This window comes from Musca domestica, unplaced genomic scaffold (genome assembly GCF_030504385.1).
Source record: "Musca domestica strain aabys unplaced genomic scaffold, Musca_domestica.polishedcontigs.V.1.1 107, whole genome shotgun sequence".
Classification (NCBI taxonomy): domain Eukaryota; kingdom Metazoa; phylum Arthropoda; class Insecta; order Diptera; family Muscidae; genus Musca; species Musca domestica.
This window is the reverse complement of record NW_026712125.1, coordinates 1,455,902-1,479,567: the sequence shown is the minus strand read 5'-3', so window position 1 is coordinate 1,479,567 and position 23,666 is coordinate 1,455,902. Positions and strand designations below refer to the sequence as shown.

The 23,666-nt window shown below is 39.1% G+C and overlaps 2 protein-coding genes across 2 annotated transcripts; both read left to right on the top strand.

Annotated features, from left to right (window-relative positions):
• Positions 1-9,994: 9,994 nt before the first annotated feature.
• Positions 9,995-11,704, top strand: LOC101898714 (uncharacterized). The gene is made up of 2 exons (XM_005183516.3): positions 9,995-10,019; positions 10,102-11,704. The coding sequence occupies exons 1-2, from the start codon at positions 10,010-10,012 to the stop codon at positions 11,673-11,675; spliced, it is 1,584 nt and encodes a 527-aa protein (XP_005183573.1). The 5' UTR covers positions 9,995-10,009; the 3' UTR covers positions 11,676-11,704.
• A 3,351-nt stretch (positions 11,705-15,055) lies between these two features.
• On the top strand, positions 15,056-23,666 carry LOC101899061 (mucin-2). The gene is made up of 2 exons (XM_005183518.3): positions 15,056-15,210; positions 19,034-23,666. Exons 1-2 carry the CDS (start codon positions 15,198-15,200, stop codon positions 23,599-23,601), a joined length of 4,581 nt encoding a protein of 1,526 aa, XP_005183575.2. The 5' UTR covers positions 15,056-15,197; the 3' UTR covers positions 23,602-23,666.

The window sequence follows — 23,666 nt, the reverse complement described above, 5'->3', positions numbered from 1 at the left end:
CTTTTGTGATTGAGAATTGATTTCTTGAGACAATTCTACCATTACTGATATTTATATCTTGAAACAAAACAAAACAATAAACGAGACAATTGCCAAATGTAAATGAGAAAAGCGCAAGCCCCCACGGACCCCCTTCCCCCATACTATAGAGCAATCATATATGGCGTCTCAAAAATTAGTTGTTATCATCAGCTATTGATTTTTGCGAATGCCAACCATCATGTTCAAATTTCAACAGATACAGTGCATTATCTGATATGGATGACTTTTCTGACTTTTCCGAGTCGAATATCAACTTAAATTCTTCCAAGGTATTTGCAAAACCACCCCCTATTGTAGCGGATGTAAATGTATCAATGAAGGAAATTCAACTTTTGACCGGAGACGGATGTACTTACAAACGCACTTCCATCGGCACAAAAATATTTCCGCAAACGCAGGAAAAATATGATTTCTGCATCAAGGTATTAAAAGAAGGATTGATTGAGTTCCACACGTTTAATTCAAAATCAAACAAGCTGTATACCACTTTCCTATACGGTCTCCCTAGGTTAAATGTAGATGAAATCATAAAAGATCTCATAGCATACAACCTACCTCCAGCATCTGTAACTGAAGTTCAAACAAGATTTAGTAGTGCTGATAACGCTGTGTACAAGGTTCAGTTTAATAGGAAATCCTTTAACCCCAATAATTTAAAAAATATTAAACTAATTTGTAAAATCCACGCAACTTGGAAAAAATATAAACCAAAACAATCAGAGAGACCTACAATATGCTGGAATTGTCAGATGCATGGTCATGGTGGTGACCATTGTAATAGGAAATCAAATTGTATGACTTGTGCAAAAGCACACAGAACTGATGAATGCCCTCTTACAAAAGATAATAAACGGCCCCATGTGTTCTCCTGTTTTAATTGTATAAAGGCAGGTCAACCAAGATCGGATCATGCCGCGAATGATGTTAATTGTCCTATGCGCCAAAAATATATAGAAATAAGACAAAAAGTAACCGCAAATCAGAGAAATAGGCACACAGTTGTACGTCCCAGACAAGCACGTACCTCAGCAAATATAAACAACACACATCATGTTTCGCCGTTGCTTGCAAACAACAACAACAACTCAACAACCTATGCCTCGGCAGTAAGAAATGAATGTCCCAATCTATTTAACATTGATGAACTATTCAACATTTTTTCCTCTTCTCTTGATGACCTGTGCAGATGTACGTCCAAAGTACAACAAATTCAAATTGTAATGTCTCTTTTAAGATATGCCTATGATCTTAAATAATTGCATAGAGACATTAAATATTTTACACTGGAATGCCAACGGTATTACTTCATATTCTCATATGTTACAATTACAAAATATTCTTAAAGAAAATAATGTTCACATAGCCGGACTAAATGAAACATTTTACAAAGAAAACCACAGACCATATTTTGAAAATTACAAAATCTATCGTAATGACCGACAAAATAGGGGTGGTGGGGGTGTTGCAATTTTGGTACACAAAAATGTAAACCACCGTTTATTACCGATCATCAATACTGAATTAATAGAAAACCTTTCAATTGAAATTGTTGTGAATAACAGAAAGGTTATAATAACAACAGCATATTCACCTAGATTTGCATCTTCTTTTACAAACGACATCAAACGTCTCACTCCTGATAATGTTGACTTCATATTAATAGGCGACCTTAATGCCAAACATTGCTCATGGAATTGTTCTTCTAACAACACCGCCGGTTGTGCTCTTAACAATTTGCAGCAGCTACAGAACTACTTTGTGTATTATCCGGACAAACCCACTTTGTACCCCCATCGTCAAAACAGCAATCCGTCCACAGTAGATATCGTATTAAGCAATTTAACGATTCCGATGGCAATCACATCTATGGATTACGTAATTCCATCTGATCATCGCCCTGTTCTCTGTGCAATTTCGGCTTATGTTAAGAAAGAAAATGCTACTCCATATTCATATAAACATACGAATTGGAATTTGTTCCAAAACATAATTGAAAATAGTATCAACTTGACGTTAGATCATTATGGATCCGAAACTGCTATAGATAAAGAGATTAAAAAATTCATAAAACTTATACTAAAAGCCAGAGATATGTCAACTTCACAATGCGTTCCAAAAAGTTACAATAATTTTCCGCGGGATGTATTATATTTGATTGGACAAAGGAAAAAATTCAAAAGAAAGCAGCTCCGAGCTCGGGACAACTCAGAATATAATCATTATGGTCAGTACACCTCATTTCTCACAAAACATATAGATAAGAGATTGTACGAATATAAAAACAGGAAATGGTCAAAGCTCTTAGAAAATATGAAACCGGGTGATAAAAGGTTTTGGAAGATTAGTCGATCCTTGAGAAACAAAGGGAACCATACTATTCCTGATCTTTTTGATGGTCCTACAAAATTAATTACGGATCCAGAAAAAGCGGAGTTACTTGCAAAATCATTCAGTAATTCACATATACTTACCTCTTCGTTTAGCCATTCCGTCGATGACACTGTTAACTTATCTGCATCACAGTTAAACTCTGTACCCCCGTCCATAGAGAATATAACCTACATATCAAATAATGAAGTTATAGATATTATTTCCCTGTTAAAGCCGTCAAAATCACCAGGTTTTGACAAAGTACCCAACTTTGTACTAAAGCATCTACCAGAGAAGGCAACACAACTTCTTGTTCATCTTTTTAACAATTCTATGCGACTCAATTATTTTCCTTCCGTATTTAAAGAGGCAAAGGTCATTGCAGTGAGAAAACCTAATAAACCTGCTAGTGATCCAACGAGTTATAGACCCATTAGTCTACTAAGTAATTTGGGTAAAATTTACGAAAAAATAATTCATTCAAGACTTTTGAATCATGCAACTGAATTGAATATAATTTCTGATAACCAATTCGGGTTCAAGAAAAACCATAGCACTACCCACCAAATCGTCCGTTTAAAAAACAAAATACTTAAAAACAAAAATAGAAGAAAATCAACCGGATTAATTCTTCTTGATATAGAAAAAGCATTTGACACAGTGTGGCACAATGGTCTCCTACATAAATTGTTGAAGGCTAATTTACCCATCTACCTCTGTAAAATTATTGCACATTTCATAAAAAATAGATCATATGCTGTTGCAGTTAACCAAAGTAGGTCTTCATTTAAAAAAATTCCAGCTGGACTTCCACAAGGTTCCATATTATCTCCTACGCTATATTCCATTTATACATCGGATTTCAAACCACCTCGTGAAATTGATACTGCATACTACGCAGACGATACAGCACTTATATCTTCTAGTAAATTAACATCGGCTCTCCTTAAAAAAATGGAGTTAAGCTTAATGGCGTGCAACAAATATTTCAACAAATGGAAAATCAAATTGAATTATAATAAAACTCAAGCAATAATATTCCCATTCAACAAGTCTCCAAAAAGAATTCCTAGAAGACAATTACGGTTCTATAGAAATGATATTAGCATCGCCGATGAAATAAATTATCTCGGAGTAACACTGGACAAAAAACTGACATTTAAATATCATGTCCAATCATCGTGCCAGAAGGCGTTAAAAGCCTCTAGAGCCTTATGGCCCTTCCTTAATAGAAGATCCAAATTATGCTTGGAAAACAAAAATTTATTATATAAAGGTGTAATACGGCCAATTCTGTCGTACGGGTCCCCTATTTGGTATAGAGCTGCGAAATCGCATATAAAAAAGTTCCAGATAATTCAAAATAAATGCCTGAAGATAATATACGACAAAAACTGGCATTTTCCTACCTCTACGTTACATGAAGAAACAGGATATGAACTATTCGCCGATTTCATAAAACGCCTCAATGATAAATTTTTTATAAAAGTTTCGACATCTCGTTATTCTAAGATAAGAGAATGTATAGAAGAATTTTAATATATTTTATATGACAAATTAAAATTATCAATTTGAAATTTATTGTATTAAAATTTGTTATATTTATATAATCAATTTTAATCAATATAGTTTCTAATTATATTTGAAATCTATTTTGTAGTTCAAATATAGGTTTTGTATCCTTTTTCCTATAAATCAATTAAAATCTAGTGCTCTTATTTATAAATTATTACATGAAATTTAATTGCTGTAAATCACTACGATATATCTCAAAAATTGTATTATATGTTCCTTAGAAAATAGTTATTGGATAAATAAAATTGAATTGAATTGAATTGCTTCATTAGCATTGTCAACGTGATAAATGAACAGGTTGGACCACGAGGTAAACAACTCCAGAGGTGTTCATGTAATTTTTTTCTTTAGGAAATACAAAGATTTTATCGTAGCTACAGAGGATCATAATCTAAACATAGATTTGTAGCTACTTCTTTCAACAATGCATTACAGAGTTTAAAAATTAAAGCATACTTTCAGGCGTTATGTGTTTTATATCCTTTAAACAACATGTAAACATAAAACTAGTTCCAAACTCTCGGGAAAAGATTGTGAAAACATAATTTGGGTAGTAAAAGAGAAGGGTTTTTTAGAGAAATTATTCAAAAGCAGGCCCATATTGGGTCTCTTATTACAGGAAAAACTTGAGCACGTTTTCTAAATCTACGGAAAGAAATGTATTTTCGGCCAAGACGTCTATATATGTAACGCCTAAAAAACGCCTCGTATATAGGGCATGCCATATATACAGGGTGAGATAAAAAAAATTAAGTTCGGCCGGGCCGAACTTTTAATACCCTCCACCTTAGGGTAATGGAAACACTAGAACTAATTATGACCCACATATACCAATTTTTAGACATATTCATGGAAAAATGTGCCAAAAATCATCAAAATACCGAATATCGGAACGTACCATTATATGGGGGCTATACCAAATCGTAGACCTAAACATGCAATGTTTCACCAAAGGAGCCAGAACCTGTTATGACCTACAAATACCAATTTTCAGACAAATCCGTGAAAAAATATGGCAAAAATCATTAAAATACCGAATATCGAGAGGTACCTTTATATGGGGACTATATCAAAACGTGGACCTATACATACATTATGACCTACAAATCCGAATGTCGGGAGGTACCGTTATATGGGGGCTATACCACAACGTGGACCTATACATGCAATGTTTGGCCACAGGAGCTGGAACCCGTTATGACCTACAAATACCAATTTTCAGACAAATCCGTGAAAAAATGTGGCATAAATCATCAAAATACTGAAGATCGGGAGGTACCATTATATGGGGACTATACCAAAACGTGGACCGATATATCTCATTTTCAATACCAACCATCCTAGACGCAATGCAAATTGCTCTACTAAATTTTGGCGCTCTACGTCAAATAATGTATCGTGCCTGTATCGTGATTTCAACAGACAGACAGACGGACAGACAGACGGACATCGTAAAATCGACTTAGAATTTTATGCTGATTATGAATATATATACTTTATGGGGTCTACGACGAATATTTAAAGATGTTACAAACGGAATGACAAAGGTAATATACCCTCCTTTCCAAGGTGGAGGGTATAATGAAGAGGGAGCTCTTCTTAGGTAGTCTTGAAATTTTCTAGAGAAAGCTAAGAGTCCTTTCTAACGAAGTCTTGGAATTTTGTTTTGAAAATTGTGGCTACATATGGCGAAGCTTAATGGGAATTGAAATTCTCCATGGACAATTGTTTGGCTTCTCTTTGGGATATCAATAACTTTCCATAGGAAATTGTGCGCATCAGATTTGGGATGAAATTTGGGACCAAGATTTTCGAATATATAGGGTGAGATAAGAAAACTGTAACAAAGTCAAACGCCATTACGTTTACATTCTTTTTTTAAATTTTATGTCGGAAATAGCATCAAATTTTAGAATATGTTTAGATTTGTTCGAATTGGTCACCTTTTGCCAAATGGAATATTGCGATATGTTCAGCTCATGAGCCATTTCTCGGCCACTGCAACGAGGGGTTTCGATCAAGTCTCTTCTTTACTTTTCGAACCATTTCTGCTGATGTTGCTATTTTTTTCCGTCCACTTCCATGACGTCGGGCTACGCTGCCAGTATCACTGTAATGAGCGATGGTACGCGGCACGACAGATTTACCACATCAAGGTTTCCTATCATAGAAACATGGTCGGAGACTAAAGTTTTCTACCATCGAAACCTTGGTGGAGACCAAGGTTTTCTATCATAGAAACATGGGTGGGGATCAAGGTTGCATCATAGAAACCTGGGTGGAGATCAAGGATTTCTATCATATAAATCTGGGTGAAGACCAGGGTTTTCTGTCATAGAAACCTGGATGGAGACCAAGGATTTCTAATATAGAAAGCTGGGTGGAGACCAATGTCATCTATTATAGAAAGCTGAGTGGAGACCAAGATTTTCCATCAAAGGAAGCTGGGTTGGAGTCCAAGGTTTTCTATCATAGAAATCTGGGTGGAGACAAAGGTTTTGCATCATAGAAGCCTGGGTGGAGACTATGGTTTTCTATCATAGAAACCTGGGTGGAGATCAAGGTTTTGTATTATAAAAACCTGGGTGGAGAACAAGGTTTTCTATCATTGAAGCTGGGTGGAGACTATGGTTTTCTATCACAGAAACCTGGATGGAGATTAAGGACTTCTGACATAGACACCTGGTCGGAGACCGAGATTTTCTATCATAGAAACCTGGGTGGAGACCAAGGTTTTGCATCATAGAAACCTTGGTGGAGACCGAGATTTTCTATCATAGAAACTTGGGTTGAGACCGAGATTTTCTATCATAGAAACCTATATGGAGACCAAGGCTTTCTAGCACAGAAACCTGGGTGGAGATCAAGGTTTTGTATCATAGAAAGCTGGGTGGAGACCTAGGTTTTCTATCATAGAAACCTGGGTGGAGGCCAAGGCTTTCTATCATAGGAACCTGGGTGGAGACCAAGGTTTACTGTCATAGAAACCTGAGTGGAGACCAAGCTTTTCTATCATAGAAACCTGGGTGGAGACCAAGGTTTTCTATCATAGAAACCTGGGTGGAGACTAAGGTTTTCTATCACAGAAACCTGGATGGAGACCAAGGTTTTCTATCAAAGAAACCTGGGTGAAAACCAAGGTTTTCTATCATAGAAACCTTGGTGGAGACTATGGTTTTCTATCATAGAAACCTAGGTGGAGACCAAGGTTTTCTATCCTAGAAATCAAGGTTTTCTATCATGGAGACCAATGTTTTCTATCATAGAAATCTGGATGAAGACCAGGGTTTTCTATCATAGAAACCTGGGTGAAAACCAAGGTTTTCTATCATAGAAACCTTGGTGGAGACTAAGGTTTTCTATCATAGAAACCTAGGTTTTCTATCATGGAGACCAAGGTTTTCTGTCATAGAAACTGGGTGAAGACCAAGGTTTTCTATCATAGAAACCAGACGAAGGTTTTCTTAAAGAAAATTATTGAAGACAAACTTTTTCCATTATCCTCCCTAGAACATTTGGTGAAGACCACCTCTTTCCATTGAGAACTTTGTTGAAGGGCATGGAATGTCATTTGAAATCCAGTCTATCATTGAAATCCAAGTTTAAATTTTCTGCCTGACCAATTTCCCTACCAATTCCCAATATTTTTGTCGTTAATTGCTTTTGAATTTGGCCAAAGTCCATTAAATTATTTTTATCACAGTTTGGCTTTATAATAAAAAAAGAAAACAATAAATATTTAAATTTTTTCATACATTTCTATATTATATACATGCCCATGGAAACAATAACTGTAATTATTTTCAATTAAAGCTAATTAGATAACGCGTGATCGATTTCAAATCACATTTGGCGGCATTTTTCAATTGTGGGAAAACATGTCGATCAATCAAACCACCTATGTAATGCAAAAAAAAAAAAAAATAAATAAATATAAAAAATTTATATATTTTACAAAACTATTTTTGGTAAGACAGGGGACGTGTTAAAAATAGAACTTTCCATTTCCGGGTGTTTCCCCGTTCTACAACATGTGTTAACTAAATTAATCTTATCAATTGGTTTTGGAGAGAGAGAGAGAGGGAGAGAAAAAAATAGCCTGTAATACGTCACATTTCCCATGTTTGGCCCATTCACGATATTGATATTGTTATCAACCTGGCCTTAATAACACACCTCATCAATATTTCAAAGAAAAAAAGAAAAAAACTTAATAATTGTTTTATATTTACATACTTACTAATTTTGCCTTGCTAACACCTACTCGAATGCTGTTGTCCGGTCTGGTGTTTCTTTAAGTTTTTATAGAATGTTAACTAAGTGAATCAATGAAGTATGATCGAGTGAGTGTCTAAGTAGGGGAGAGAGATAAGAATTTGATAAGCAAAAGACATTCATAAAAAATAAATAAATTAGCTTTTGCAAAAAAAAAATGAAAGTAGTGGAAATCTCCTTTCTTTGTGCAACGTCATTTTTACACAGGTTAACAGTTCTCAATGGAAAGTCAAGGTCGAAAACTTTGGTCTCCACCCAGGTTTCTATGATAGAATACCTTGGTCTCCACCCAGGTTTCTATGATAGGAAACCTTGATCTCCACCCAGGTTCCTATGACCTTGATCTCCACCCAGGTTTCTATGATAGAAAACCTTCATCTCCACCCAGGTTTATGTAATAGAAACCCTTGGTCTCCATCCAGGTTTCTATGATAGGAAACCTTGGTCTCCACCCAGGTTTCTATGATAAAAAACCTTGGTCTCCACCCAGGTTTGTATGATAGAAAACCTTGGTCTCCACCCAGGTTTCTATGACAGAATTCCTTAGTCCCCAACCAGGTTTCTAGGATAGAAAACATTGGTATACACCCAGGGGTCTAGGATAGAAAACCAAGATCTCCACCCAGGTTTCTATGAAAGAAAACCTTGCTCTCCACCCAGGTTTCTATGATAGCAAACCTTAGTCTCCACCCAGGTTTCTGTGACAGAAAACCTTGCTCTACACCCAGGATTCTATGATAGAAAAACTTGGTCTCCACCCAGGTTTCTATGATAGAAAACCTTGGTCTCTACCCAGGTTTCTATGACAGAATACCTTGGTCTCCATCCAGGTTTCTATGACAGAATACCTTTCTATGATAGAAAACCTTGGCCTCCACCCAGGTTTCTATGATAAAAAAACCTTGGTCTCCACTCAGTTTCCTATGATAGAAAACCTCGGTCTCCACCCAGTTTCCTATGATAGAAAACCTCGGTCTCCACCCAGGTTTCTATGATAGAAAACCTTGGTCTCCAACCAGGTTTCTCTGACAAAATACCATGAACTCCGCCCAGGTTTCTCTGACAGAATACCTTTGTCTCCACCCAGGTTTCTAAGATAAAAAAACCTTGGTCTCCACCCAGTTTTCTATGAAAGGAAACCTTGGTCTCCACCCAGGTTTTTATGAAAGGAAACCATGGTCTCCACCCAGGTTTCTATGATAGGAAACCTTGGTGTACCTGCAGGTGTCTAGGATAGAAAACCTTGGTCTCCACACAGTTTTCTATAGAAATCTCTACCTTCCCCGCGAGGTTTTCCCTGCCAAACCGTTTTGTGGATGATGAAACTTTTTTTAGATTCACAATTATTTTTATTAATCCAACTCAACTATTGGGCGCCACAAATGGCGCTCTTTGGGGGATTTTCCCAAAATTGCTGTCGTGTGACATTCCGTTAAGACCTTTCGAGAATAAGTTACTAATTGAACGTTCGACATGAGTGACACACTATTGACTCTCCACATTACTACTTCCTTTAGATTACTCATCGAACGAAATCTTAAGCCGCCATCCATCAATCAAATTATTTGTGCAGTTCTTTTTTTTTTGGCAATTTCATTTTGTGTTGAAACCTACAAATGGCTGGCATATGATTCCAAAACGTTTAGTCTATAACGAAACTTTGGAGAAATTGTAGGCAAAGAACAATATTTCTGGAGAAGTGAAAAAAATCGAAATTAGAATTCCAAAAAAAAAAAATTAAGAAAAAATGGAGAAAGGTAGTTTTTGAAGAAGAAGAAAAAAAAGCGGTTTTGAAATTTTATTGGAAATAAAAAAATATTTTTTTATATTTTTTTCCAGTAAGTATTCTCCTTTTTGTGGCCCTGATGGCCCTCTCTGTGGATACTCTGAAGGCTGATAGCTTTGTCAGCGATACCCTTTGCTATTCGAAGGCGGACGGAACTCTGCTGAGAATTTCGGATACCTGTAGCAGCTACATTTATTGCCTGAGCCAAAAAGCCCTTACAATCAACTGTCCCTCCGGTATGGGTTTCAGTAGCATGGCTCGTGGTTGTGTCCAATATTCACAGTCGGACTGTGCCAATGAGAAATCGAATGTAGTGCACTTTGAAACACAAAGTTCCGTGAATACCGATTCGACGGCCGATTCCACTTTCAGTTGGAGTATTTGCTACTCTCAGCGTGATGGCGCCTCCTTCCCGATAAAGGGTGATTGCAGAATGTTCATCTATTGTCTGGCCGAAATGCCTCTACCGATACCGTGTCTGTTTGGTAAGGGCTATAGTACGGCCTTGGGTATATGTGTACCCTATGATCAGTCGGATTGTGTGATAACATCAACGACCAGTACAACAGTGGCAACATCGAGTAGTACATCGGATGAATACACCACATTATCGACTTTGACGACAACATCGGCAAATATTCTGCCGGTTACAACTCCAACTGGTTCTACAACATCTCAGGTTGAAACCACATCCGCAGCAACAACAACCGTAGCTCAGAGTACAACCTCTGAAACTACCACTGGAGCTCCAACCACAACCTCAGAGACCACCACTGAAGTTGCAACTACAACATCTGAAGGTACAACTCAAACCACAACACCTGCAACTACAACTTCAGTTCAGACTACCACCTCGGAGAGCACCACAACCCCTGAAACAACAACTGCAGCTCCAACCACAACCCCTGAAACAACAACTGCAGTTCCAACCACAACATCTCAAACTACGACAGAAACTGACACCACAACCTATCCCAGCACAACCACAACATCTGTCAATACAACAAATCCTACAGTGAACATTCCACTGACAGTGTTGCCACTTACGAGCACAACAGCTGGTCCTACAACAAATACCACAGCAGGAGATTCGACAACAGAAGAGCCTACAACTCAAACTGCAACCACAACAGTTGGTTCCACGACCACAACTTTCGAAACTACGGCATCGGAAACTCCAGTTACGACCCCAACAACCACATCGCCCCTTACATCACAACCCACTATTCCACCAATTACCACCCCCACCACACCCAATCCCAGCCTATCAATCCTGCAAGAACTTTGTAAAAATAAGACAGCCGGCAGCCATGTCCCATATCCTTATGACGACACCGAATATGTCATCTGTCCCAATCCCTCGCCGGAAATTGTTAAATGTCCCACACACTCGGAATATGATCCCAAGACGGGCCAATGTAAATCGGATATTGGTTTCATAAATATGCCCCATTGTTTGGAGGTCGCCTACGGTCAGGCCATACCGTTCATCGGTGATTGTACCAAATATTATCTTTGCTTTGGCAAAAAAGCAATGAATAAAATTTGGCAATGCGAAGTGAATTGGTTGTTCAATGCCGAACTGGCCAGCTGTGTACCCCAGGAACTTTATCAGTGTCCTTGGTAAACTTCCGAGTAATATTTAAAAAATCAAAACATTTAATCATTAATTTATTAAAACAACAACAACAAAAATCGAACAAATATTTAAAAATCAAAATAGAATAAAGGCTTAAAGAGAAAGAGAAAACATTTTGTGTGTCTTGGCTACTCGAGGCACTCTCTCGGGTCAGAGGAAAAGAGAGGGAGAGAGAGAGATAAGTAGATTTTGGGGTACATTGTTCAAGGGCCTGCTACGCTTTTGTATTTGACAAGTGATGCCGGCTACTCTGCAGAAATTGACAACAAAGCTTGCTAATCTACATAAGTTGGCAACTGGGGTCAACTATTCTGCAGTAGTATGCAACAGACTAGAACTACTCTACAACGACTTTAATTGGGGACAGTTACTTTACAGTAATTGGCAACTGAGACCAGCTTCGGCAGAATAGTTGGCAACTGTGGCCACACAAGCTGGCCAAGCTACTCTACACCAGTTTTCAGGTGAGGCGAGTTACTCGTCAGTTGTTTACAGCTGCTCTACAGTAGTTGGCAACTGAGGTCAGCAACTCTACAGTAATTGTAACTGATGCTTGCTAATATACATCAGTTGGCGAGCGAGGTTAGCTATCCTGAGGCCAGCTGTTCTAGAGTAGTTGAAAACTTTAGTACAGCTTCTGTTGAGTAATGGCAACATAGGCAAGCTACTCTTCACCAGGTCTCACTTGAAGGCCAGTTACTCAATAGTTGTTTACAACTGTCCCAGCTGCTCTACAGTAGTTGTCATGTACATTGCACTAGTTGGCAACTCAGGCAAGCTACACTGCAATAATTGGCAACTGAGCCTGGCTATTTTACAACAGTTTTTAAGTTATTTAATTGTAGTTGACAACTGAGGCCGGCTACTCTGCAATAGTTGGCAATTTTCCCTATTCTACATCAGTTGGCAACTTAGGAAAGTTACTCTACAGCAGTTGGCTACTCTTCACTAGTTGGCAACTGAGGCCAACTACTCCAGAACAAATTGGAATAAGAAGTCTTTGTGATGATCAACTCTACAATTTAGGGCTCTGATGCAAGCTGAACTATAATAGAGGCCATTTTTGATAGCTAGCCGGAAGAAGAGTCCTCTGAGACAAGTTATTCAATATTAATTAGGCTCACCAGATGCCAGATATTTCAAAGTACTTGGCAATTGAGGTGAGCCAAACCATAGTAAGTCCAGCTACTCAACACTAGAGGTATCTCAGGTCAGTCATTTCAGAAAAGAGATTTTGAGGGCAGATATTCTGTAATAGCAATTATTAAGGTCACTAGACTAATTCCAGGTATTCTCTATTCTACATCAGACCCGCTACTTCCGAGAAGTTGGCAACATTGACACATGTTGCCAACTTCTCCAGAAAAATATAGCTACCTGTCACTAGTTGGCAACAAAGGCTAGCTACTTCCGAGAAGTTGGCAACAGAGGCCAACTACACCAGAACAACTTGAAATAAGAGTTCTTTCAGATTAGCTACTCCACAACAGAGGTCAGTGAAGCCAGCTGAACTACAATAGATGTAATTTCTGATAGCTAGCCGGAAGAAGAGTCCTCTGAGACAAGTTATTCAATATTAATTAGACTCAAAAGATGCCAGATATTTCAAAGTAGTTGGCAATTGAGGTGAGCCAAACCATGGTAAGTCGAGCTTTTCAACACTAGAGGTCTCTCAGGTCTGTAATTTCAGAAAAGAGACTTTGAGGACAGCTTTCCGCAAAAGCGATTATTAAGGTCACTAGACTAATTCTAGGTATTCTCTATTCTACATCAGGCTAGCTACTTCCGAGAAGTTGACAACATTGCCCTCTGTTGCCAACTTCTCCAGAAAAATATTACTACCTTTCACTAGTTGGCAACTGAGGCTAGCTACTTCCGAGAAGTTGGCAACAGAGGCCAACTACACCAGAACAACTCGAAATAAGAGGTCATTGAAATTAGCTACTCCACAACAGAGGTCAGTGAAGCCAGCTGAACTACAATAGATGTCATAACTAGCCCGAAAAAGAGTCTTCTGAGGCAAACTAAAGCATAGTAAGGCCTGCTACTCTATACTTGAGGTCTCTAACGTCAGTAAATGCAGAAAATATACCTTTGAAATCAGTTACTCTATATTAGAGGTCTTTAAGGTTAGCTAACACTAAGGCCATGTATTATCTACTCTACAGGAGTGGGGAATTGTGGCCAACTATTCTACAGCAGTTGACAACTGAGGCCAGCTGGTTTCGAGAAGTTGGCAATTAAACCATATCCATAAACCATAGTTACACCTGCTACTCTACACTTGAGTTCTCTAAGGTCAGTAACTCTAGAAAAGAGACCTTCGAGATTAGGTACTCTATATTAGAGGTTCTTTAAGGTCAGCTAACACTAAGGTCATGTATTCTCCTCTCTACAGGGGTGGGCAATGGTGGCCAACTACTCTACAGCAGTTGGCAACTGACGCTAGATACATTCGAGAAGTTGGCAAACCATAGTGAGACCAACTAAATCATAGCAACGCCTGCTACTCTACACTTGAGGTCTCTAAGGTCCGTAACTAAAGAAAAGAGACGTTTGAGGCCAAAATAAGACCAGGAATTCTATACTCTACAGCTGTTGACAAATGAAGTCAGCTATTACACAGCAGTTAGCAACTTCCTAGCAACTCAAAAAAAGAGGATGGTGATATGAGCTACTCTACAATAGAGGTCTCTGCAGCCAGCTACTCTACAATAGAGTCAAATTTTAATAGAAACAATCAACTCCCTAAAAGAGTCCCCTGAGACAGGTTGCTCTATAGTAATTGGACTAGATTACCAGACATTTCAAGGTAGCAATTGATGCCAGGTAATCCACAGTAGAGGATGTTAACACCCACTACCCTACACTAGAAGAAAATGAGAATTTGAGACCAGCTACTCCACTCTAGAGGTCTCTAAATTCAGCTGCTCAAGACACAATATTTTTGAGGACCACCAGAAGTAAATGAGGTCAACTCTGGGTCAGTTTCTGTAGTAGAGACCTGTGAAGTAAAAATATTGTCTAAATTAATTACAGTATTTTACTACAAAATTGTTTTTATTTTTGCCAAATCATTTATTGTGTATTTATCGCATTTATGACTTACCTTGTTAAATTAATTAAAAAATGGGAAATAAAATCTCAAAACAATTTATTTGCCACAAATGTTGTGATACATGTTCTTAAAATAGATAATGTCCATAGCCGATGTTCGGCGAAAATTAGTTGAAACACTTATCGCTCCACTTGTAGCCGCACATTGTGTGCGCGCGGTAATCTAACAGGAAAATGATAAACAATTAATCAAACGATGTCTTAAGCCAAAATAATACACTTTTTCCTAGAAAGCACCTTATTAAACGAAAATTTTAATTTGATATTTTTAGTCTATAACGAAACTTGAAATCGATCGGTTATATTGTACTAAAAGAAAACTATCGAAGGCGGTCGTCGTAAAATTGAATATGAAAAATTGTTGAATTTCAAGAAAATCATAAAAACAGAAACATGATACCAAAAGGTGAACAATTTGTTAAAAATCCGTTGCACATAAAATAAATTATAAAAATTGTGCTTTGAGTGGGAATTAATTGAAAAAAGTTAAAATTGAACTGATATTTTTTTGTAGATTTAAAGGGAAAATAAGTGAAAAAATAATTTTTCCTAGGATTTCAAAAAGGATTTTTGAAATCATGTTTTTTTTTAAGAAAATTTGTTTTTCCAAGGATTAACAGACAACCAAACGAGATCTTTTTAGAAAGACTTTCCAAGACTAAAAGAATTTTTTCAAGAATCAAATGTTTAAAAACCTAGATTTTTTGGGAAGATCACCAATCGTAGATTCCTAAAAAGGATTCTTTGAAGGATCAATAGTCTAACAAAAGTGGATTTTTTCAAAAGATTTTGTCCAAGTTCGAACCTAAAGTTGATTTTTAAGAAGTGAATGATTGGTAGTTAAATTTCGGAAAAGAACTTTTTTTGGTGGTTGCAAACACCAAAAAAAGTTCTTTCCCGGAATTTAACTACCAATCATTCATTCCTTAAAAGATTTTTAATCCAAGAATTAACATGGATTTCTAAAATTTTTTTCCAATGACCAATGGACCACTGAACTTTGAATTAAAAAAAAAATTTAATCCAAGGATCAATCCAGATCACCGAACGTACATTTTTCTAGAGTATTTTTGCGAAATTTTCCTAAGTTTTAATATCTGCGTGGATTTCTATTTCCATGGAAATCTTTTTCCTGGGGTATACTGTCCTCGATCATAAATTATTAAGCAGAAATAATTTGCGACGATGGCAACGCGAATGGGTATTTTTCCTACCTTGTGTATCCATTTGTTGTGTAAATCGTTGCAAATTTAAATAGCTTTTGTTGTTTATCCCCGAACTTGAAGAGTGATATTCAGTCCAGTCATTAATTTTCGTGCGGAATTCTATTCTATTTTTTCCAAAGATAATTTATGCAATCATAAATAACAGAGGGAAAATAATTTGCGACGATGGCAACGCGAAAGGGATATTTTTGTACCTTGTGTATCCTATTTGTTGTGCAAATTGTTGTAAATTCAAAGTGTAATTTATAGTAATTTATATCCGCGAGGATTTCTATTCCCATTGAAATAAAATTTATTAAATCATAAATAATAGAAGAGAGTTAATTTGCGACGATGGGTCTTTTTCGTACCTTGTGTATCCTTTTTCTTGTGCAAGTTATTGCGAATTTAAAGCCTCCGAATTTCAAGTGTGATTATCAGCTAAGAAATTCTATTCCCACGGAAAATATTCTATCGAAAAATAATTTATTCAATCATTAATAATTGAGAAAAAATAATTTGCGACGATGGCAACGCGAATGGGCCTTTTTCGTACCTTGTGTATCCTATTTGTTGTGAAAATTGTTGCGAATTTAAAGCGTTTTTGTTGCCCATCCCCGAATTTGAACCAAGTGTGATATTCAACCCAGTAATTTATATCCGTGAGGAATTCTATTCCCACGAAAAATATTCTATCGAAATATAATTTATTAAATCATAAATAATTGAGAAAAATAATTTGCGACGATGGCAACGCGAAAGGGTTATTTTTGTACCTTGTGTATCCTATTTGTTGTGAAAATTGTTGCGAATTTAAAGCGTTTTTGTTGCCCATCCCCGAATTTGAACCAAGTGTGATATTCAACCCAGTAATTTATATCCGTGAGGAATTCTATTCCCATTGAAATATAATTTATTAAATCAATTTGCGACGATTTGTCTTTTTCGCACCTTTTGTATCCTATTTCTTGTGCAAATTATTGCGAATTTAAAGCCACCGAATTTTAAGTGTGATTATCAGCCCAGGAATTCTATTCCCACAGAAAATATTCTATGGAAATATAATTAATTAAATCATAAATAATGGAGGAGAAATAATTTGCCACGATGCCAACGCGAATGGGTCTTTTTCTTACCTTGTGTATCCTATTTGGTGTACAAATTGGAAAAACTTAAAATTGTTTTCCAGATCATTCCCGAACCTGTGTGTGATATTCAGCCAAGTCATTGATATCCGCGAGTAATTCTATTCCCTCGAAAAATATTCTATCGAAATATAATTTATTAAATCATAAATAACAGAAGAGAATTAATTTGCGACAATGGCAATGCGAATGGGTATTTTTCGTACCTTGTGTATCCTATTTTTTGTACAAATTGGTGCAAACTTAAAATGCTTTTGTTGCTCATTCCCGATTTGAGACGATGGCAATGCGAATAGGTCTTTCGCACCTTGTGTATCCTATTTGTTGTACAGATTGTTGCAAGTTTTAAGTGATTTTTTATAATAATCAAGTAAATTTAACCTTTGCTGCTTTGTAGTGGAGGCCTCTTTGATAAGGGGCCTTTAAAGCCAGCTGCTTTACATTGAAGATTTTTGAGACTAGCTACTTTACAATGGATACCTGTAATGTCAGCTATTCCATAGCAGAGTCTTCTGAGGCCAGGTCAGTGGCCTTACATTGAACATGTCCGAGGCCAGCTACTTTAGAGTATAGCTCTCAGTGGTTAGCTTATTCACATTTAAGGTTTCTGGGGCCACCTATTTTTTAGTGTAGAGCTCTTGAGTCCAGCTACTTCAAATTGAGATTAGCTACTCTAAAGTAAAAAGGCCTGAGGACTGTTGGATTACAGTACTGGATTATAAAGCCATTGGCTCTATAGTGTACAATAGGTAGTTTTTATTTATTCCACATTTAACTATTCTCTGTTCAGCTGCTATTGAACTAAGTAGTTGGCCTTCTACTCACTCGTATTTATTGCTCCTCACATATATACGAAAGTTTTGGGAATCATAATAATCCTGGTTATTGTAAAATATTTCAATGCAAAGACAAGTATGTCTAGTCTTCAACCTACATACTTTAACAAACAAATGCATGTAAACAACAAGGTGAAAAGTAGTTATAAATACGAGTGAGTGAGAGAGAGCCACTTATGTCGTCACAATGAGAACTGTAAAACTGAGACTAATACATAGAGAAAAACATATGGAAAAGACAACACAAAAACAAGTACAAAAGATATAAGTTCGACCGGGCCGAACTTTGAATACCCTCCACCATTTGGAACGAATTTGGCAATTTTCAAAATAAAAAAAAATCCGTAAACAATTCTAAAAACTACCGAATGTAGCCATTATTTTAGGGTCTATACAATGACGTGGACCTGCATCGGCGGATACCATTATATGGGGGCTATTGAAGACTTCGACCTGCACAGACAATTTTCTGTCTTCGACTATAGTATCCATTACGAATTTCAAATACCAAATTTAAAACAATTCCGGTGGCTGTAGTATCCATTACGAACTTCAAATACAAAATTTGAAACAATTTCGATGAATAATGTCGGTAAAATCATCAAAATACCGAATATGGGGAGGTACCGTTATATGGGGGCTATATGAAGATGTGGACCTGTACACAACATTTTCTGTCATAGGCTGTAGTATCCATTACGAACTTCAAATACCAAATTTGAAACAATTCCGGTGAATAATATCGCTAAAATCGTCAAAATACCGAATAGCGGGAGGTACCGTTATATGGGGTATATACCAAAACCTGGACCTACATGACCCATTTTCAATACCAAAAGTCCTGCAGACATAATATACATTTGAGTAAAATTTTATCAACCTGATTCACCCAGTCCACTGTACGGACCTTTGTGGTGTGGGCCACTTTTTCCAGTCCCATGGCCTTAAAATACACCTTTATGTAGGACAATTAATTTTTGCAATCCTTTGAAAATACAGTTTATAATTTTATTTAATTTTTATTAATCTCTTCATCTTTCTAGAAATTCTACCACTTCTACTTATTGTGGGTGCCATTGCCATCCAGGCCTCCTTTGTGGCAACCGAGTCATTTGACTCCGATTTGGATGAGTTGATGTGTACAAATGAAGCTGATGGCACTCTGCTGCCCTTAACGGATGATTGCGAAGCCTATGTCTATTGTCTGTCCGGTATTTCTTTGAAAATACCTTGCATTTCTGGCATGGGTTTCAGTACCGTGCGGGGCGGTTGTGTCGACTATGCCAAGTCGAATTGTGTGCCACAGTCGCAGGAGGATGTAAAGCCAACAACAAAGGGCACTTGTGACAACGAACAGCGTCCGGAAAATCAGGCTGCCTGCGCTGGTCAGGCCTATGGTGCCTTGGTGCCATATCCGGGAGATTGTTCGAAATTTTTGGTCTGTATGTGTGAATATCCCACGGTAAAGGATTGTGCCGCAGGTACCTGGTGGGATAATTCGCTGAAAACGTGTAACTACCCTCAGTATGTGGATTGTCCTTGGAGTGGAACGGGTGGCAGTAGTTCAACGCCTGGCATCACTACAGCCAGTACCCCGCCGACTACAGATGGTGGATGGGGACTAAATTGTGTGGCGTATCCTGGCATGAGTGCTGACGTTTGTGTGGACTATGTTAATGGATATCTGTTGCGTTATCCTTACAATTGCAATGTCTATTTGAATTGTACCATGGGTTGTCCGGTCATGACCGATTGTCCTGTCGACAAGGTATTTAATGATTTGCTCAAGATTTGTGATACCCCGGAGACGGCCCAATGTGAAGAGTTGCCGTTGCCCAGTCCAACCACCACCACCACCTCGACCTCAATTCCAACCACCACTACTACCACCCCAATAGCCCCTGATACGACAACGGAGGAGCCCGACATTAACACCACCTTGGATTGGGGCAACAATTGTGAGGCCCCACCTGGCATGCAGTCAGACATTTGTTGGGAGCTGAAGAATGGCGTGCTCATGAGCTATCCCTATGATTGTAATGTCTATATCAATTGTACCAAAGGATGTCCGGTTATGGACTATTGTCCTGCGGATAAGGTTTTCAATCCGATTCTATTGATTTGTGATACCCCGGAGACGGCTCATTGTGTAGAGTTGCCAATGCCCACAACTACCCCAGTGGTGAGCACCCATACCACGGAGCTGTCCACCACGACAACGGAGGTGTCCACTACGACCACCGAGGAGATCACCAGCACCACTGAAGTATCCACAACCACCACCGAAGAGGATGTCACAACCACTCCTGGAATATGCATTCATCCCCCTGGAATTCTTGAAAACTATTGTGACGATCTCGTAGAAGGATCGGTTTTGGTATATCCTTACAATTGCTCAGCCTATATTAGCTGTCGTCACAATTGTCCCTATCTGGAATACTGTGAGGAGTCGAAGCTATTCAACAGCCTCTTGGGAATTTGTGATGATGCCAATAATGTGGAATGCGAGGAGCAACCCTATCCAACCCCCAGTACACCTGGGTCAACCACCACACCCGAATTGTCGACAACGCCTCAGCCGCCCTTTACACCCACCTTGCCACCCAGCGTGGATCAGGAAATGTGTCGCGACGAACCTGACTATACCGTTTTTCCCTATGAGGGAAATTGTGGTCAATATTTGGTGTGTTTGGATTCCAAGGTGGAGCTGATGGATTGTCCCAATGGCTGGTTGTTTAATGCCCAAATGAAGATGTGTGACGAGGCCGGAGAGGAGGTTTGTTACACCGAGAGCACCACAACGCCAGAGCCTACCACAAGCACCACCACCATCATCAGCACCACCACTACCTCGGAACCCATATTGGATTTGTGTTTGGGTCAACCTTCGGGCACCAGCTTCCCCTATCCCGAGAATTGCCAGAAATACTACTATTGCCGCAACAATGGCACCTATTATGTCCTTAACTGTCCCTATAACAATTACTATGATCCCATATCGGGTAATTGTGGTCCGGACATCTCACCCACTGCCTGCCAGGAGGTATTGACCACCACCACGGTGGCTCCCACGGAACCCACCACCCTAAGCCCAGAGCAGAAATGTGCTGGACAAGAGTTTGGCACGACCTTCCCTTATGAGGCCAACTGTAAGCAGTACATAATGTGTACGAATAATGGGGCCTATAAGATCATGAATTGTCCGGGAAATAATTACTATTATCCGGACACGGGCAATTGTGGGCCAAGTGATAATGTGGATATATGTCGTGGTACAACTACCACCAGTACAACCACTACCACCACCACCACTACGACCACCACTACCACTCCGAAACCAACAACAACCACCACCACCACAACCCCCAGCTCCCCAATTTCCCAGGGCATCTGTGGCAACTACACCCAAGGTGAACTCATTGAATACCCCGACAACTGCCACAAATACATTAGCTGTGTTCGACCCATACCCATTGGATTCTATTGCCCGGGTAACCTTTATTTCAATGTCGAGGAACAAAAATGTGCCTTGGAAGCCGCTGAGGGTTCCGACTGCTCCAGTTATCCCTCTAATGAAACCACTGTGGCTCCACCCACCCACATCTGTCAGGGCATGTCCGAGGGAGATACCCAAATCTATCCCGCCGATTGTCAAATGTATTATCAATGTCTGGGCAATGGTTACTACATGCTCCAGATGTGTACCCAAGGAGAATATTTCAATCCGCTGACACAGCAATGTTCCCATGACGTGGGTCCAAATTATTGTAAACAAAATTTCGATACCACCACCAGCACAACGGCCAGTACCCCCGTCACACCAACTCCCAAACCCCAGGGCGGTATTTGTTGGGAAAAACCGAATGGCTATAAGGTAGCCTATCCCAATGATTGTTCCAAATACATTGTGTGTAATACTCCCATACCGACGGGATACTATTGTCCAGAGGGTTTGCAATTTAGTTCGGAGGCCCAAACCTGTGTCCAGCCCCAGGAATCGGATTGTGGTCTAATAACTACCACAGCTGAGCCTCCACTACCCACAATGCCATGGAATGAGTGTACCGGCAAACCGGATTATACCCTGCTGCCCTATGAGGCCAACTGTTCCCTATTCATTGTTTGCATAAAGAATCTGGAACACAAAGCCTATTGTCCTGCGGGGCAATATTTTGATGTTATTCAGGGAAATTGTAGCGCTCAGGCCCATTCGGACTCGTGTATTTATGATTATGACACAACGACCACAGAAATCACTACAAGTACCGCCGTTACAACAACACCAACAACAAGCACCACACCCACGACTCCAAAACCCAACCTGGGTCCATGTTATGGTCAAGCCGATGGCACCAAAGTACCCTACCCCAATAACTGTAGCAAATACATTGTTTGCCACGATCCCATACCTGTGGCAACAGAGTGCCCTGAGGGTTTGGAATTCAACAGCGACCTGGGAGAATGTGTTCGACCCGAAATTGCCAATTGCAGTATCAAGACCACAACAGAGCCGCCAACCACCACCACAACCACCGCCAGTACTACCACGGAAGTCACCACACCCAAGCCACCGAATGTGTGTACCAATCAACCATCTGGCACCACCATCACCTATCCCTCAGATTGCTCCAAATACTATATGTGCCTAAACGGCAATCCCACCCTAGTCAACTGCATGCCAAATTCCTATTACAATCCGTCGAGCGGCCAATGTGATAGCTCATCACCGACAATATGTCAGCCCCAGACACCCTGTAATGGCAAAGAAAATGGCTATACCTATAGCTACAGCCAAGATTGTTCGAAATTTTATATATGCCTAAATGATAAACCCTATCTAACACAATGTCCCAGCAGCTCGTATTATAATCCGGCACAGGGTGTATGTGATCCCCAGACATCGGAATCCGAGTGTCAAGGCGATCAAAATACTACAACTGAAATGCCAATTACAACGATAGGAACTAGCAGTGAGTTGCCAACTACGACAAGTGAAATGCCTACACAGGAAGTGCCAACTACGACAACAGAATTGCCAACTTCTACAACGGAAATAACGTCAACAGAGACTACCACCGAGTTGCCAACCACTACAACGGAATTACCAACCACAGAGACTACCACAGAATTGCCAACTTCTACCACGGAATTACCAACCACACCCACGACTGTTACAACCACAACCGCAGCCACAACAAGTACCACTGAACTAACAACTCCAACCACAACCGAATCAAATCCCCCATCTCAAAGCCAAGGCAACATCTGTTGTGGCCAAGAAATCGGCACTCTCTTACCCTATCCCGGAGATAATACCAAATATGTAGTGTGCCTATATCCGGTGCCAGAAGTAGCCCAGTGCTTGGCCAATTCCACCTATGATCCGGAAACACAGAGGTGTCAAGCCCAGGACGACGGTTATGTTAGCATGCCCAGCTGTGCCACGGTACCCTTTGGCCAGGGATTGGCATACGAGGGTGATTGTACCAAATATTATCAATGTTTCGGTACAATGGCGAAAATTATGACCTGCGGTAATGGTTGGTATTTCAACGCCCAACTGGGTAGCTGTGTTCCAGCCGAACTTTACAACTGTCCATGGGATATGTAATAATGTATTGCGATCACTATATAAATAAATATGCACAAGAAAAATGCTAGTATTCAAAAGAATAA